This window comes from Eulemur rufifrons, chromosome 3 (assembly GCF_041146395.1).
Source record: "Eulemur rufifrons isolate Redbay chromosome 3, OSU_ERuf_1, whole genome shotgun sequence".
NCBI classification, from domain to species: Eukaryota; Metazoa; Chordata; class Mammalia; order Primates; family Lemuridae; genus Eulemur; species Eulemur rufifrons.
The window spans coordinates 72,570,386-72,588,617 of record NC_090985.1 but is presented as its reverse complement, the minus strand read 5'-3'; the positions used below and the strand labels follow the sequence as shown (position 1 = coordinate 72,588,617).

Sequence of the window (18,232 nt, the reverse complement as noted above, 5' to 3'; positions counted from 1 at the left end):
CCAAGTTTAAAAATCTTCTATGCTACACTATATTTGTGAACATTAAAACCCAGTGAAAAGTCCATGTGGAGACACAAAATTCTATTGAATTAAGACACTGTGGCATAATTATCTCACACCTATGGCCAATCATCTCTTTTACTATTTCTAGAATAAGATCTTAACAAATCTTAACCTTTACGAAGCTTATGAATGGATGAGGATTAATAATAACACTATACCTTTTACTCAGAAAAGGACATTCATAATATTTAATTTCTACATTCTTTGGAATTTTCCTATGTTTAACACATTAACTTCCATGTGAGTTGTATTTAACTCATGCTAGTTTTGAGCCTGGGATCTCGTGAAGCAAAACCTGGGAAAAACCCTGCAGTTAGTTTGTGAAAATCTTAAGTGTTGATGTTCGTATTGTTACAATTAATATTGACAAATTAATTCTAAAAATGTGGATTAAATGAATAGAAGTTTATAAATTTCATTTTTCATTAAATTAGAAAGGATTGTTTTGTTTTCAAAGTTTTTATTCTATTTTTGTAATAAAACACTGTGTGGTCCCAAGGAAAAGTTTTTTTTTTTCCTAGTGTGGCAGTCAGTGCGCTAAGGGAGATTCTGCTTTATATAACTAAAGAGAGGGTAGAACTGGAAAGTTTTGGTTATCATCATAAACTATTGCATTGGTAGAGATTGGATTTATTCCACCAAAGAGAAATTACGATCTGAGTCAGTTATTTGTAGTACTGCATGGCTAGATGTTATCATTTATGACGACACTGCATCTGAATTCATAGCAGTTGAGTTTGAGGAATTTCGTGTAAACAGAAACTTTATCTGATCTAGACATACAATAGGCATTTTCACTATATCATTTTTATTTGCTACTTAATACAACCCCAAACATGCAAGTTTGGGGAGGAAATTCACCATTGCTCCTATTGTTGGGCATATATTTCTACTTTACAAGAGTACAAGAAATTTCATGAGATTGGGAGTGGTATTTAAGACCTTTCACTCTAGAGCCAGTCTTCCAAAGCTGCATCAGTTATGATTGAAAGTTATTCATCTCTGCAGGCAGTTTAGCCTACATGAAATCACTTAGTGGTCTAAATTTAACTCCTGAGGGAACTGTCATGATTGACAGTTTGAACAAAGAAGACAAGAATGGAATGGACTTGTTAACTAGAAGTAAGTGAATTTCTGCTGTGGACATGACAATGTTTACCTTCTGCAATTTAGCTTTAAGTGACCTGAAAGTTTTAAAATGGAGAAAGATGTTTTATTCAGGGAAGAAACAGGGGGGTTAGATCAGAGTTTTATTTCAGTGAATCCACACAAACAAGCCTCTTACTATTTCTGCATTGCTGGCATCATGCGGTGTAAGAAATGAACATAATGATGCTTTTGCCTTGATTCTCCATATGTGCTTTATTGAACTTCTTTAATGTGAACTATATCATACCATTTATTATTAGATGGCTCATAAAGGAAGGTGAATAAAAAAATATATGTTTTCTACTCTATTTTATATTATTTTAGGGAAACTCTAGCTGGCGTTTGCGGGCTGGTGGATCTTATAATTTCTTTAAGAAATAAAAGAACAGTTTTGGGGCATTCTTGAGGTACTTTATCTGCCACTCTTTCTCTTAATATAAATCACAGAGTAAATCTTAACAGTTTCTGGCTGTTCCCCTCAACATGACATGAAGAGTTATGGTGGTAAAGAAGCCTCTCAGTATAGAATCCTTGGGCGTTTTAGTGCTTGGTGTCTTCCTTGAGTAACTTGGAACACTATTTGGAGGTACTCCAGATCCTAGAGAAAACAAGGGGAAAAATGAAACCCTTTCCTGACTACTGTAAGTGAATGAATATTCAATAATCACTTTGGCCAATGGTAGCTATTCAAGTGCTCTGTGCTTGTTAAATATAAACTAACTGTTGCAGAACCGTTGTTGAGATAGTTTTAATGATTTGTAGACAGTCTTTTATGATTCAAAATCTCCTAAATAAAATGTCCTTTTAGCAATATCTACAACAGACATTAAAAAAAGAAGGGTGATGTGAATAAAGAATGAAGGTGACACTGATTACTTCTTCCCCACTTTATTCTGACTTCTCAGTCCCAGCCCAGTAAGGGATATTTTCAAATAGGTTTTGATTTCCACAAGTTGTTGTTGACCAGTCACAGGCCAAGGTAATGGAATCTCCTGGTCCATGGCCTTCGGTCCAATAATGGTTCAAATAGCAGTCAGTGACATAGGGTTGTACCTGTCCTTGGTGCCCACTCCTTGGTAAGGTAGATATTACACCAACATCTCCAATGATTCCAAAGAAGCTTGTTTCTTAATTGTTCCATTTTCCAAGATGCTTACATCACAAGTGGGTACTAACCCTGATTAACCTATTTCCTCCAGTTAAGTAAAGAGTCTAATTATTGTTGGTTTGACTTCTCTATATAACTCAAAACAATCTTCCTACTAGGTCATGTTGACCAGTAGAAAGTTATTGTGGAAGCATAATTGCAGTCATTATATTTAGACAACATGTATGACTAAAGGTCCATTTTGCAGAGGAAAAAGCTTTTCCAGGATATCACATGTACTAAATTTCCTGAAATTGTATCAATTTGGTCACATTTCACAGAATATGAGTATACTTTAGGATAATATCTTGAAGTGAATACTTCTGAGTTATACCATATGGTTTTATCCCTTTGAGTCCTTTTGTTTTTAAAGTAGATATTTTTTTTCTTTGTAGAAATTTTATTGGAATATTTTAATAGAATTTAGTGATTGGATACATAGACATTGTTTACATGATCCCTAATAGAATAACTGTAACACCAATCACAATGTCACTCATGACTTAGAGGAAGCTTGTTCTATTTCCCCAAAACTCTGAAGCCACAAGTGGGTCCTTATTGTTGCATAGTGTGAACTTTCCTGACTGAATTGTGTCCTCTCAAAATTTATACGTTGAAACCCTAACCCTCAATGTGATGGTATTTGGGGCCTTTGGGAGTTCATTTGGTTTAGATGAGGTCATGAGTGTGAGGGCCTCATAATGAGATTTGTGCCTTTATAAGATGAGGAAGTGAGGCCAGAGCTGGCTATCTCTCTTTCGTGTTAGGACACAGTGATGACACGCCTATCTGCAAGGCAGAGAAAGAGCTTTCACCAGGAACCCGTGCTGTTTGACTAGGAATTTCAGTCCTGGACTGGGAATTTATGCTTACTAAATGCATCAGTGTTCGTCTCAGATTTTTCTTTGACTTGAGAAAATTGGAAACAAGTTAAATGTCCATCAAAAGGACAAAGAAAATGACAGTTTTAACATCATTAGTATGCACCTATTTAACTTATAGCCAGTATAATTATTTAACAACATAATTAAATGGGTGTTCAAATAAAATATAATGATACTTGATATGTAGATTATGACATTATAACTTTTTTCTATTATAATTTATACCTTTTTTTCTAGCTACTAGAAAAAATGATAAAGAAATATACAACAAAATTTTAACTGTAAATGTCTTCAGGTTGGGATTATACATTTTTTCCTTTATATGAATGTGTTACTCTTCATATTTACATATTCCACCAGATCTTTACTTTTACAAAGCTACATGTGAGTTTATTTCAGGAAGTAGTTTAAGGCTTAAGAATTGAATCTTCAAGATAATTGGGTTATTTATCTTTACGAATGGCAGAGAGATCACTAATAATACTGTGCTGATTTCTCCATGGCAAAATGGACATCAGAAGATGCTTTAGAGAATAGTTTTATAAATAGTATTTTAGTTTTTTAGAAATAGTTTTTCTTAAATCTGTTGAAGGATTGTAACTGCTATGGTGGATATAATTTATATCTTTCTAAATTGTGGGTGGTTTTCTGATGAATAAATTCATAATTTTCTTGGCATTCTTTTGGTTTATTTTGCCCAGGAAGAGATGCTTATATATGTTTGTTTCAGTTCGGTTTTTCCCTTTTTCTACTTATGAATATATGTAATTTTATAGTAAACTGTTTAATTTAAAAAGTGCATGTGGATGATTTAAAAAAATTGGAAAACAACTGTCATCTTGAACATGCTGAGAAATTAACTGTATGACCATCTCGATCCCTTTAATGATTAATTCAAATATCACCTACTCAAGAAGTTTTCTCTGGTCTTCTCAACTGGATATGCTCTCTCTATCTTTTCCAGAAATGACAACTTTAGTTTGTCTATCTTACACCATTTGCCATGTTGTATTTTATATGATAGTACTTATTTGAGTAATAACTCTAGACTTCAGAAGATGAAAACTTTTAAGGTACGATCCATTCTTTATTCATTTTGCCTCCCTTTCATCTTTTTGAAAATAATGTGCATTAATATTGTTGGCTGACTCTTAAATGCCTGGATATTTATTGTTTTTCTTGTTCATTCTTTATTCAGTATGAGTGTCTGAGTGACTACAACTTTTAGATTGAAAATTCAAGACCACTAGAGCAGGAGAAGGTTAAAATTGACTATCTGTTAAATTTGTCTGCTCCAAAAATATTTTCTCTAAAGCACATTTTAGAGCTGCCTTTAATTCAAAATCAATGGATCCTGTTTGGATTCAAAGGTAGAAATCTTCCTCAAATACAAATTAAGAGGCTTTATATATTCTAATCACATTCTTTATGATTTTATATAGCATTCACCATCTCAGTCTGATATTTTCAGAATGAAAAACTATAATTTTTCAAATTAGTTCTCATATGGCAGCTACTTGAACTTTTTATTTATTCTTCTTCTGAAATATAGCTAACACCATCATATTTTTCCTAAGTTTTCAGGGCCAAAAATGTGCCCATTCTCTAGGTAGGAATGAAACGTAAATAGCTAAATTACTTCTGATTTACTTTTACCTTCTATGCTTAGAAGGCCAGAGCCCTGTTAGCCTTTTTGGCCTTAATTTTAATTAAGTATATTAAAAATTCAGGTCCTCAGTCACACTAGCCACATTTCAAATGCTCAGAAGTCACATGACCACCTCTTTGGTTAGTGCAAATATAGAATATTTCCATCATCACAGAAAATTCTATGGGGCAACAATAGTTTACAGTTTATCCTTTATTTTACAGCGGCTTTCATAGATAGACACTTTATACTAACTCCATCCAAACTTCTAAATTAAAAACAAAGAAACAGTTTGCACTGAAAGATTCATTTTTCCCTTGTCATTTTTTTTGTAGTTGTAACATTTCTTTGACTGTTCTAACCCATTTTTGTGTCAAAATGTAAGCATTTTTTTGCAATGCTTGCCAGCTCTCTGCTTTTTCTCTTTATCACTGGTTTTTAATAATTTGATTGTTATGTGTCTGGTGTGATTTTATATGTGTTTATTCTGCTTGGAGTTCATTGAGATTCTTGGATCAGTAGGATTATCATTTTTATCAAATTTGGAAGGTTTTAACCATTTTTTTGGATTTTTTTTCTGTTTCTCTGTGACTCTCTCTCACTCTCTCTTTCTATATACATATACACATATATATTTCATATATGTTAAATAGCTTGATACTGTCAAATAGTTCATTGAGGCTCTGTATATTTTTTCAGTATTTCATCTCTATACTACATTTCAGACATTCTCTATTTCTGCAACTTCAAATTCACAAATCTGTTCTTCTGCAGTCTTATCACCTGTAATATCCATCCAGTCTATAGTTTTCATCTTTAAATGTTTCATTTGATTCATTTTTATATCTTTATTTCTCTCCTGGTCATGGATCATATTTTTCTAATTCCTAAGATCTCTAGGAGTTTTTAATTGGATGGTGAAGATAGTGTATCATATGTTGTTCAACGTATGAGTTCTATTACTTTTTTTTTTTTTAAGTGTTATACTTTTCTCTGATAGGCATTTGAGTCAATTTTGGTTTTGTTTGATCATCTGAAGACTTGTTTTCAGGTTTTGCTATGGTGGTCCCAGAGTACCTTTAACTCAAGGGTACATTAATCCCCATTACTAAGACTTGGCCCTTCTCATGTCTAAATTTAATTCTCCAGGGAGTCAGTTTGGATTCTCCAGTCTTGCTGGTAGGAACTTCAATAATCCTTAGCCCTTTGTAGGTCTTGGAAATATTCAGTCCACAGCTTTCCAATAACTTTTTACCCAGCCTCATGAAATTTTACCCTTTGCATGCATGTATTAAAAGTGGGCATTGGTTCAAAGGACCCCTAAAGCAGATTTTTAGAGTTCTTTTTCTGCATAGCTCTTGTCTCAAGAAATCTGTGCCACAAATTCGAGCCTGCTCAGATGCTCTGAACTCTGATCACTCTCTCTGCAACTCACTAAGGTCTCTGCTTACAATACCTCCCTCCCACCCTCTCTCTACTGCTCTATGACCTGAAATATTTTTTCCAGTCAGAAAGCTGGGGCTGTCCTAGGTTTTACTTCTTTTTTCTCGTAACTCTCAGATATAATGGCTCTGCGCTGCCTGTGGTTGTGAAAAACAGTTGCTTCACCTATATTTGCTTGGTTTTCTAGTTATTTGAATCAGGAGGCTGAATTTAGTCAAAGTTATTTCATCATGACTGAAAGTGGAAATCCTACTTCAATTGATTGAAATTCATGTAATAGAGAAAGACAAACTAAATATTACACCATGAGTTGAGGCTTGATTTTTAGAGAATGTTGAAATGATAATGTACATTATAAAAAATTACTGTAAACACTGAATTTGTATTGAAATTGGAAGGTCAGTCTTTGTGAAAAAAATTAGATAGATTTAAGGTAACTAAGAGTCATTAATTAGAATTCCACACTGGCAGTTTGGAGTTACAGTTATGAGAGTCATGCACATAGAGTCAAAGATAGCATATTGACATTTACAGTGAGGATTCAGAGCACAGCTGTACCCTCATATTAAGTTTGACAGAGGGCCACTGTCAAAGGAAGACCACCAGGCTCTGTAGACCATGAGTCTGACCTAATCTAACAATTCCTGTGTTTGCATTTTAACCAACATATCCCTGTCCAGGAAATAAAATGTCAACTGTAAGAATCATTCACCCTTAAAAATAACTCCTTGATATTTCTAAAAATATGTATCACATAAGAGCAAAAAGAAAATAATATGTTCTCTATGAATTGTGTTACTTATGTTGGCCAGGACGGGTAAGAAAGGAAACTGACTCTAGATTATCTACCTTGATTTTTCTTGTTTCAGTTAATTCTCAGAGCATTTGTCTTGAAATATGCAATAGCTCAAATTACAAGATTTAAAAAAAAAAATTAATTTTCTTTTCTTCAACCCTAGCGTATATACTTCATAAAAGAACCAATTAAATGTAGCTAATCTGAAACAATACAAGGCAGCATCATAATCCTTGTTTCTAATGATGTCTTACTCTTAATTTTCATGTAAATAACTGAATGTTTTATGAAATGGACCTTGATGATAAGGAGATATTTATAATGTTGAGTATCCAATATGAAGTAAAGCTTTCATAATCCCAGATGTAATAACAAACAGTTTAATTTGAAACATTTTTATGTTACTTGGTTGCCCTTGATTCCAGGAGTACTTGGTTTAAATGCATAGTAAGTACATTTTCAAGCATATCTAATTTACATGCCTTACAGACTTCTACCACCTTAATGCTTAATTTAGAAATGTCATTTAAAATGATTCTTAAAAATCAGATGCACTTATTATTTTTATAGCTGTAATATTTTAAAAGAGAGTCTTCATATAAAAATGTAGTTGTCACTGACAAAGTGTATCAATTAGCTAATGTTCAACAATGATCATCAATGTCAGAGAGTGTAGACTTGTTGAAATTTTAGTTTTGCCATAATGGTTTCTATAAATTAATAGGTATTATAAAAGATGATGCCTGGCAAAAGGTAGGTGCTTAATAAATATTGTTAAATGAATTAATGAATAAATTAATGAATACATTTCTAAAGTCTTAAAAATAAATCTGTAAGTGCTGGAATACTTAGAAATAAAAGCTTCATTGAGGTTAATTAAGCAAAATTAAACATTCTTCCAAGCTCAGAAAATGGTTTTTAAAAATACTAGCAGTCCTTAGGCAACATAGGAGCTGTTAGTTAAATGGATTAAAAAAAAGAGGTTGAGAATAAAATGTCAACACTTACCCAGTCTACTAATTTGCTGATCATTGATGAACACTGGTTACACATGCTTTTCTTGAAACGGATATATGCTATTGGTTCACATAAATAGCATGCATAGTATTAATTTTGGTTAAATCTCTTATTTTCAAAATTATGTTTTTCTTGTGTTAAATTTCCTAATCGAATGTCTTATTTTAATACTATTTTTCTCTTTCACAGCCTTTAATGGAATGAATTGTTAGTTTCTGATATAAAGGTCCTGATATTGAAATAGACAATGTATCTATCTATTATAGAAAGTGTAGAAATAAAAATGCATGTACTCAAACAGTAAACAGAGGTTGCATGCTATATTCCATCTATCGTCAGACGTTAGCCACATTGGATTTTCTTTCTTGTTGATAGAATAAGGTGAATTGTTCCTCAAACTGTCTTCTGTAAAATAGACTTATAAATAAAAACAATTAGAAAATGTTCAGTCATTATTCAGGGTTGAATTTTGGATAAATAAATCACGAATTTATTTATAACTGTCTATTATGTGATTATGAGTATTTTTCTACTGTATTTAGCAATGCAATGTTTACCTTTTATATTACTAAATTTTCTTCTCAAGAAAATCAGTAATACTTAGGGATTCGAGGTTTCCTGAGTATAATATTGAAAAACTGTTAAAAACCACGGATAGTCATTCAACCTAATTTTTTACCTTTTGATTATTTGTTTTTTGTTTTTTTGTTTAAGGATTAAAACACAGTGAGCCAACCATGACTGGCAAAACGCAGACCAGCAATGTCACCAATAAGAACGACCCCAAGTCCATCAACTCTCGTGTCTTCATTGGCAATCTAAATACAGCCATTGTCAAGAAAGTTGACATTGAAGCCATTTTTTCGAAGTATGGAAAGATAGTTGGATGCTCCGTTCACAAAGGTTATGCATTTGTACAGTACATGAGTGAGCGGCACGCGAGAGCGGCAGTGGCTGGAGAGAATGCCAGGATCATCGCAGGCCAACCCCTCGGTAAGTCATGCGCAGATACGGATTTCACGTTATGGTTCTAGTCACGGCACACATCTGGATATGGTTTTGTTGCTTAAAAGCCAGCACTGCCATAATTTCTGTCTTCTTGAATCAATTATAGTACTAGTATATCTATCTATCTATCTATATATACACACACACATATATAATTTATATTGTTCTCTTGTTCTCATATTGTTTTACATATAGATATTTTATTTTCTCTACAAATTCATAAATTTGAGGTCAAGGCTGATTTGTAATACTTATTCCCTCAACCAGTCCTAGCAGAGCCAGGCAAATAATAAATAGCCATCACATGTAACTTTCTTTGACTTGAAATGGTGCCTATCTTCCAAAAAACCACTATGCTCAGCAAAAAATAACTTTTGCTTGTTATAGCGTTTGATCTGAGGGGCTAATGCATTTTCCTCATTTCCTGTTTTTTGGGGGAGAAGTCATAGAAAATAGCAAAAGGAAATAAAGGAAGTAAATTCTTTAGAACTCAGAAAGGAATATAACCCACCTTTTAAAAATCTAGTTAAGAATCTTGTACATTATGCCTATTCAGTCATGCACAATAATCAGATCTCTGTCTAATGTCCAAGAAAATAATGTAGTTTTTTCAAAGAAAGGAAAAGAATGTAATCTGAAGCAAAATTAAAAGACAGAAGAAAATATTTTTAATTAATGTAGAGATAAAAAGTAAAAATTAGATAATTATCTAGATGTTTCTGTATGAGAAAAAAATACAATTAATACATCAGTGATGCCCTAATTTATATCTCTTACCCTGTCCATTCTCATATATCAAACTGATTATATAATTTCTTGTCTTGAATATCGAAAAGGCACCTCAACCTCATTTGCCCAGAGCAAAACTCTTGATTTTCCACTCCTTCAACCTGCTCCACCCTCAAGCTTTCCCATCACAATCAATGGAATGTCCATTTATCCAGTCTGTCAAATAAAAATCTAGGTGTCAACTTTGATTCTTCTCTTCCCCTACACTCCAAATATAACCCATCCTCAAGTTTGCTTATCAGTATGTTGCAAATATATCCCAAACCCAGTTACTTTTCAAATCTGTACTGAAGGCCGTCTCATACAGGCTACCATTGTGTATCGGGTAGACTGGAATATCTCCCTAGCTGGTCTGCTTCTTTCCCTTCTTGCCAGAGTGTCTTTTAAAACATAAATCAGATTAGGTCATTAACCTGCTTTTAAACCTTGAATGCCTTTCTCATACAGAATAAGATTGACATTCTGTACCATACCTGCAAAGTCCCACACTGCCCCATCTTCAGTTCTGTCTCCTTATTCTCTCTGTCTTCTTGTACAACTCTAGTAATACTGGCTTCTTTGATCTGCCTCAAACACTCCAAGATTGTTCCTACTTCAGGGGCTTTGGACTTGCTATTCCCTCTGCTCAGAAGACAGACCTTTGCTAATTTTCTGCTCCCTGCTTTATTGTGTGCTGTGCTCCAGATTTATCTCCACAAAGAGGCTTCTCCTGACCAGCCTATTTAAATAGAAATATCTTCTGCCCCCTTGCCTTTGCCATCGAGTCCATTACTCTGCTTTAATTTTTTTCCTAGCCTTTATCAGTATCTGGATTATGTATTTTAATTTATGATGCTGCCTTTGTCCTGTCCACACTCATAAAGCTGAAGAAGCGTACAAAAAAAATGAGTTAAAAATTGGCCTGGCTTAGTGGCTCAGGCCTGTTATCCTAGCACTCTAGAGGGCTGAGGCCGGAGAATCTCTTGAGGCCAGGAGTTGGAGACTATCCTGAGCAAGAATGAGATCCGTCTCTACTAAAAATAGAAGAAATTAGCCAGGCGTGGTGGCACAAGCCTGTAGTCCCAGCTACTCAAAAGGCTGAGGCAGGAGGATCACCTGAGCCCAGGAATCTGAGGTTGCAGTGAGCTATAATGATATGATGATGCCACTGCACTCTGGCCCGGGGCAATAGAACAAGACTCTGTCTCAAAAAAAAAAAAGAAAGAATAGAAAAGAAAAGAAAGAAAGGGAGGAAGGGAGGAAGGGAGGAAAGGAGAAAGAAAGAAAGAGAGAGAGAAAAAAAGAGGAAAGAAAGAAAGAGGGAAGGAAGGAAGGAGTTAAAAGCATAGAGAAATCAAGCTAGAAGAGTGCTAAGAGTATTTCAAATATATATCAAGTTATATAACATAATTTGGTAAAATGTTTGGGAAGGTAACAAATTCATTAAAATTCATTAACACTGAGGTATTAGACTTGAGTAAAAAATAAAAGATGTTTTTTATAAGTTCATGCTATAAAAACCACAAATAATCATTACCATATAGGATATCATTTTTATTTACATGTCTCCCATCTATTTTTCAATATTTTAAAGAAAAGTAATGCTTTCCAATAGATATTGGTAAGTTTCCATTTGTCCCTCTTTGTTTTCCTTAATGCCTCCATTCTACTTGCTTACATTGATACAGGAATTTTCTGAATTTTTATTTTCCTTTCTAAGTTGAAGCTCTTATTTCAGGGCCATATCCCAGCCAATTTCAGGGAAAATGCCATTTATTTTCTGTATCTTGATTGTTATGAAAATAGCACATACTTGGAGAAATGCATTTAATTAATTTTGGTTTTTAAAAATGTTATCAATATAAGGTCAATTAAAAGTTCGGTTCACTTTTTAATGAGCTATAGCTAATTTTCTGGAGTCTTGTTTCCTATTACCATTCATTTAATCTCTATCTTGTTGAAAAGAATACAATGGACAAAGAAATACTCACACTAAAAATTTAGTGTGTTCTTTGCATAAACCTAAGGGAAAAAATGGTGACACCTAATTGCTTTGCTTTGAGAGGCACAAAGTTAAGTTGTGCCTCTAATAAGACGCCATTTGTCATTCTTAGTCATTCCTTTTGGATCCTCTCTTAGTTTTGTCCTCAGGTTAATCTCCAGAGCATATATCTTAATCAGCTATAATCACACTTTGTACCTTAGACCAGCAAAGACTTTATTCCTTTGGTTCAAATCTAGTCTTTCACTACATCTGTGGAAGCTGAATGGCTTTTCATACAGAAAGTGATTTACAATTTACCTAAAAACTATACTTTTCAGGTCAAGTGTCTGAATATATGTACCATTTTTTAAACCACTTAGCTAGAAATTCAGGCAAAGGTGTGTCTTCTAGTTGTTCCATATAGAAAGTTAGTTCCCCAGTCAAATCCTGAAGACCGTTAGTTTCCAGGAAGTATATCTGCTTCTAACTTTAAGTACTGTATCTTTGTTGTTAGTAATTTGGGAAAACTTAGGTTCAAGTAAATTAATCACCTGCATCTTGGGTGTTTTTGTTCCCAAATAAATTCTTTATAATTTGCAGCCCCCATGAAACTCTGAAAAGCCTTTAATATGAAGTGAATTGATTATGGATTAAATAGGCCATCATTATATGAAATTGATATTAGCTTCAGTTACCACAACCTATGTAAGAATTCTCCTTTTTCTTTAGCGTGGGAAGGAAATTAATATTGATTAAGCCATGCACTAGGTTAGTACTTTACCTTCATTATCTTATTTCATCTCAAATAATATGCATATTATGTATCATTTTCTGAATAGGAACAACACTTTTATTATTACATGTTTAAAATATTTATATAAGATTTGGGGATCAAAGTACTAGAAAAAATTAAACATCCTAATGTGAGTTCTTAAAGTTTTATGACGATTATAGATATATCCTTAAAATGAGAATAAGGTATGTATGTGATGAAATATAACATGTATTAAATGGCACATATTATTCATAGTCATTTTGATTCTGAAAATAAAGGGGTTTTAAGCTGGGAAGTAATATGTTGAAATTTCATTCATTGAAAGAATAATCCATTAGCAGTTTGGTGGATGGATTAGTGTGATATACAAGTGAAAACAGGGACACGTGTTGAGAACCTACTGAAAGAGTTCAGGTTTCAAATTATGGAAACGAAGATGGAAAAATGAGGAAAAAGAGATAGGATTGATAAGCATTAATAACTAGTTGACACAATGAATGAGACAGAGAGCAAGAGAGAAGACTCAAGATGAGTCTCATATGTCTGTTGGATAGTCTTGCAAGTCACTTGGATGATGGAGGATGATTTTTCTAGGGAAAAAAGTATTGGTGTAAGACAATGTTTTCAGGACTGAATATTTACAATTTTACAGCCACTCCCTGTGGCTCACTTCATCACTTGAGCACCTGAGCTCCACCCCTCCCCACTCACCAGGTGTCCATGGAAAAATTGTCTTCCGTGGAACCAGTCCCTGGTGCCAAAAAGGTTGGGGACTGCTGTCTTAACTACTAATGATTTCCAAACTTCCAAGGCCATATGCCCAATTTTTAAATTATAATACATAAAAACATAATTTAAGAGAGCTTAAGCACTCATAAATTACTAAAATTTAGGCCTACGTTTCTTTAGATCAATTTCTTCTTTACCCAGTCATCTGTCTAGTGAGTAGCAGAGAAAATTTTATCTATTTTTTCAAGTTTTATTCTCTACCTTTAATGAAGCCATTGGCATAAATGGAAATGTTCTGCAGACCAATTGCAAGTCAATCTTTGCACACCCAGCCAGGATGATTTTACTCACTTGACTATAGTACACTAGAAAATTTAAGATCAAGATTTCCATATGTCTGTCTGTGTTATAAAATAACTCTATAAAGTTCAGGAGTATTTTATCATAAAGTTGAATTTTACCATAAAACTGTTACCATAGTCTACATTTGAGATTTTATATAGGGTACATATAGCATTGTTTTCAAATTCATATATTAATAAAATGAGAAATTATTTAAGAATTGCTAAATCCTGCCTAAAAACTACAGTGCTCAGAGTAACTACAGGAGCTCTGAAATTAGAGCTCAACATACTGGAACTTTAATCTGGATTTTGAAAATCGGTTACATTCTAAGGTCTTGATTAATTTCTCTCTCTTGGATTTTTTATTCTTACTATGTTGACATGTATTCCTTAATTATAGGCCAGAACACTTAAAAAGACAGCTTGAGTTAGTTCAATGGTCCATCATTTTATTAACATGAGGAATGTTTTATTGAAAGCAATGTTTGGTTTTAGGAGGTTTTTTCTTTTAAAGGCATATAAAACATAAACTAATAATATAATTAAGGTAGTTTATTTTCCTGGGGTGTTAGTAAACAAAAACAAACACATACAAATACAGAAAAATAGCAAAGAATATCTCCAAATCTATTTTTTCTTCCCTCCTTCCCTTTTTTTAAACTTTGCCTATAATCAAGACATGTCCTAGGCTTGATTGTGAGGTAGACATATTTATTTTGGGAGACTTCATTTTCATGCTATTTTCTTTATAGTTTCTACCTCTGTTTTTTAGTACACACCCTACCCACGCAAGCTTTGGGTGGCATGTAACCCCAGGCCTGGCTGTGTTCCAAGGTGTGACACATGCTTCAAAATCATCCTCTCTGCTTTTCCCAATTGATGGTTCTTCTACTCAGTTCCAGATTACAGTTGGCTGTCTGAAGAAATTTCCTTCATTAATACCCTTTATCATATATTTGGAGATATAATCATAGAACACATAAAGGATTTCAAATAAATAAACTGGGTGGAGAAATAGAATTTTGGTATCGCTGCCTCCCATGTACCCATCACAGCATATGCTGTGGTTATCATACGGAAAAGGAAATTTGGCCATAATTTAATGCAGTTGCTTATACATTTCCAGTTCTTCACTAAATCTTTTGCACCACAGTGGGAAAAGAATATTCATTTTTATCCCTGGCTTCCTGCCTTTGATCTATAATGAAGGATTGCTAAGCTTTCTATGGAAAAGACTAATTGATTGTATTTTGACTTAAATTACTTAGGAATTCCTAAAAAAATCAAAATCCAGCTATGAAATTCCCAATTTTGAATTTTTTGTAGGAAACACAAAATTTATAATGTAAAAGTTCTTACAAAAATGTATCTCTACATATGGTTATTTAATTGATTTTAATAAAATTTAAATTTAAGAAGGTAAAATCTAACATATCCTCTTCTCAATATTTCATTGAATTTGGATTTTAAGTTTTATTAATATTGGAAATATTTATTAAATTTTTAATCTAACTGTAGTCATTAGAATTTTTTCTCAAACACATTACCTAAAAGGTGAAACAGACTTTTTAAATGTGTAATATTGACAATTTTTATATGAGAGATCACAGATAAAGTGTCCTTTTGTACCAGAATATCATGCAGAGATTAGAAACTAAGACTAGGTCAGTGCCAATTTCATATATCCACTGATTACATTGGCTTGATTACACACATGCTATAAATAAACATTTGTAATGTCTTTATTTTCAGATTATTTTTCTGTTACAGTGCTTGTAAAAGATACGATTTATGACCTTGAGAAGTCAACTAGCTTGTAAAAGATACTGTTTATGAACTTGAGAAGTCAGCTATTAATAGTATGAGGAACCAAATATTAGAAAAATTTATCTATAGAAATCATTTTAGTTTTAAAACCTGTATTTTAGTTGCCCCTGTGTTTAAAAAGCAAAGTTTACTTTAGACAAAGGATATGTAAAATCTTTTAAACAATTAAAGAATTAAATAAATTTTATCACATTATAAATGTCTTGTAACTGTGGAAGGAATTCAAAGTAGGAGCGTGATGAATAGGGATTGTTAATTTTAAAGTAAATTTCGTGAATATACTTCATCCTGATCCTCAGGGAGGTAATAGAAATGCATTCATAGGGAAGAAGACATTGGAGAAAGATACTGAGTCAGAGCAAAAAAAGGAGATCAGATGCTTGCAACAGTCTCTGTCAAGCATACCCTACGACTAATGGATTTCATATGTGTTTTTATTTTCAACTATGTTTTGCGTCCAGCGTGATCTCTTCAAAATACAAATCCAATGATGTCACTCTCTGATTGGAACTTTTAGGAATTTCTCATTGTTCTCAGAAAAAAAACTGGGAGCTTTGCTGTGGCCTACAAGTTTCGACATCATTTGTTTCTTTGTCATCTGCAGACTCATAACATCGTCCTCTCAGCCTTGCTCTGTGCTCCATCTAAATCGACTTCTTTCAGTTCTTTGAACAAGTCATGCTCTTTCCTTCAACAGGGCCTTTGTACATGCTCCTTTGACGGCCTGGAATTTTTTTCCCTACCAAGCTCTCTACCACCTCACCCCACTTCCTCACTTCTTCATTCCCTTTACCTGGATGTTTGTTCTTCAGATCTCAAATCAAATTTCATTACTTTAGGAATACCTACTTTGGTCCCTCAAACCTAGTTAGAGTGTGTTTTAACTTCACTTTGTAGCAGATATTTTCCTTCCAATTGTATTTTTATATTTACCATTTTGTAATTGATGTCTGTCCCTTCTCCGTCTTAGCTATAAATTCCATGAAGGCATTGACTGTGTATGTTTTTATTCATCTACTTAGCACCTAGCAAAGTGCTAACACTTCCATGGCAAATGCTCAGTAAGTGAGCACTGGATGAATGGTTGGATAGATAGTTAAGTGGAAGAATGGATGGACATGGCTAAAGGGCTTTTCCCTACTTTTGAAAAGAGCACTACAGGAAGAAGAAGAAGACAAATAATAAAGAGGAAGAGGAAGAAGAGGAGAAGGGGGAGAAGCAGGAAGGGGAAGGGGCAGTTGCAAGTTACCTGGGAAGTGAAGAGCTATAGATTGGGGTTGCTGTTAAGAGAAGGCACAGTGGTTGATGTCTTATTGTTAGTGTGACGAGGTGTTCGGTCTCTTGAAAGTCAGACACCCCAGAGGAAGATATTCCTTTGGCCTAATTTCATTTTTTCTAAATATAATCCAGTCTTTAATAAGCATCAAATATTAACACATATATATTTTATTCAAAGGTCAGAGAGAATGATGTATGGGTTTAAAGAAATATTTTTATTCATGAAAAACTTCCTACACATTCCTTAAAATGTCATCCTTTCACAGTTTTCTCTAATTAATAGCTAGACATTTGCACAGTACTTCATCATTGTCAAAGCTCTATCATGCACATATTGTCTTCTTTGATTTTCACAACAATGCTGAGAGTTAAGTAATAATAGTATATATGCCCATCTCCTGACTAGTAGTGGAAGCACAGAGAAATGAATTTTCCCTATATCACACAAATGGTGGTGTAAGATTTCAAGCTCACATTTTCTGACCCTAATTATTTTTACCATTTCTTCTTGCTAGTAATTCATTCCATATCAATAGAGTGACCATACACTTTATCATGCAAACAGGGATACTTTTGCATGAAAACATTACTCTCACTGATTATGCTATGACATCAGGTTTAAACCAGGATTATCTTGGACAAACTGTAATGTATGATCACCCTTGTTATATATTACATTTTACTTAAAAGAGACTTGTTGATTTATTTCATCTTTCTCATAGGACAAATATTGTATAATATATTAGTCAGAGTATGGTAGCCTCAGTATCAGCTAAACTCTGATATTTCAATAGTTAACACATAGAAATGCATTTCTTCCTCACATAAAATGCAATAAGCGCCCAGAGGAGGAGAAAGAGTAGAGGTCAAAGCTCTGTTCTCCTCAGTCTTTCAGAAACCAGGCTATAGAAATCTCTGACATCTTTTAGTAGGTGGTCCCATAATCTCCCTGGGCAAGACATCAAGCTAGCAGATGGATGAAGAGAAAAGAAGGAGGATGCTCTGGCAGTTCTGCAGTTCAAGCCAAGAAGTGGGGCCCATCCCATCTGCTCACATTCCATTGACCACACCTAGGTACAAGTGGGGCTGGACAGCTACTCCCTGTTAGTAACCAAGTAAGCAGGAAGAGTATAATCTTTGCTAAACAGATTAGCTTCTCTGCCACATGCAGTTGAGTAAATTGAAGATAGTGTTCACTAAGCATCTGTTTTCTTACCTACAAAATGGAAATAGTAGTGTTTAGTTCATATAGTACAGTACAGAACTGTTACATTTGTAAAGTACTAGAATATTGCCTGCATACGGTATATACCATGTGATAAAAATGTGCACATCAATATTTCAGCCTCCGAAATCATTCTAGTGGTATGGG

The 18,232-nt window shown here is 33.7% G+C and overlaps 1 protein-coding gene across 25 annotated transcripts in view; it reads left to right on the top strand.

Moving 5' to 3' along the window:
• RALYL (RALY RNA binding protein like) overlaps positions 1 to 18,232 on the top strand; it is a 652,666-nt gene that overhangs the window by 291,160 nt on the left and 343,274 nt on the right. For 24 of the 25 annotated variants that reach the window (XM_069466280.1, XM_069466285.1, XM_069466295.1 and 21 more), the window contains one exon: positions 8,862 to 9,140. The exons of the other annotated variant lie outside the window; for it this stretch is intronic. In XM_069466280.1, coding sequence (XP_069322381.1) covers positions 8,885 to 9,140 — 256 coding nt within the window. In that variant the 5' untranslated portion in view covers positions 8,862 to 8,884. The remainder of the gene's footprint in view (positions 1 to 8,861; positions 9,141 to 18,232) is intronic. 25 annotated transcript variants of the gene reach the window in all.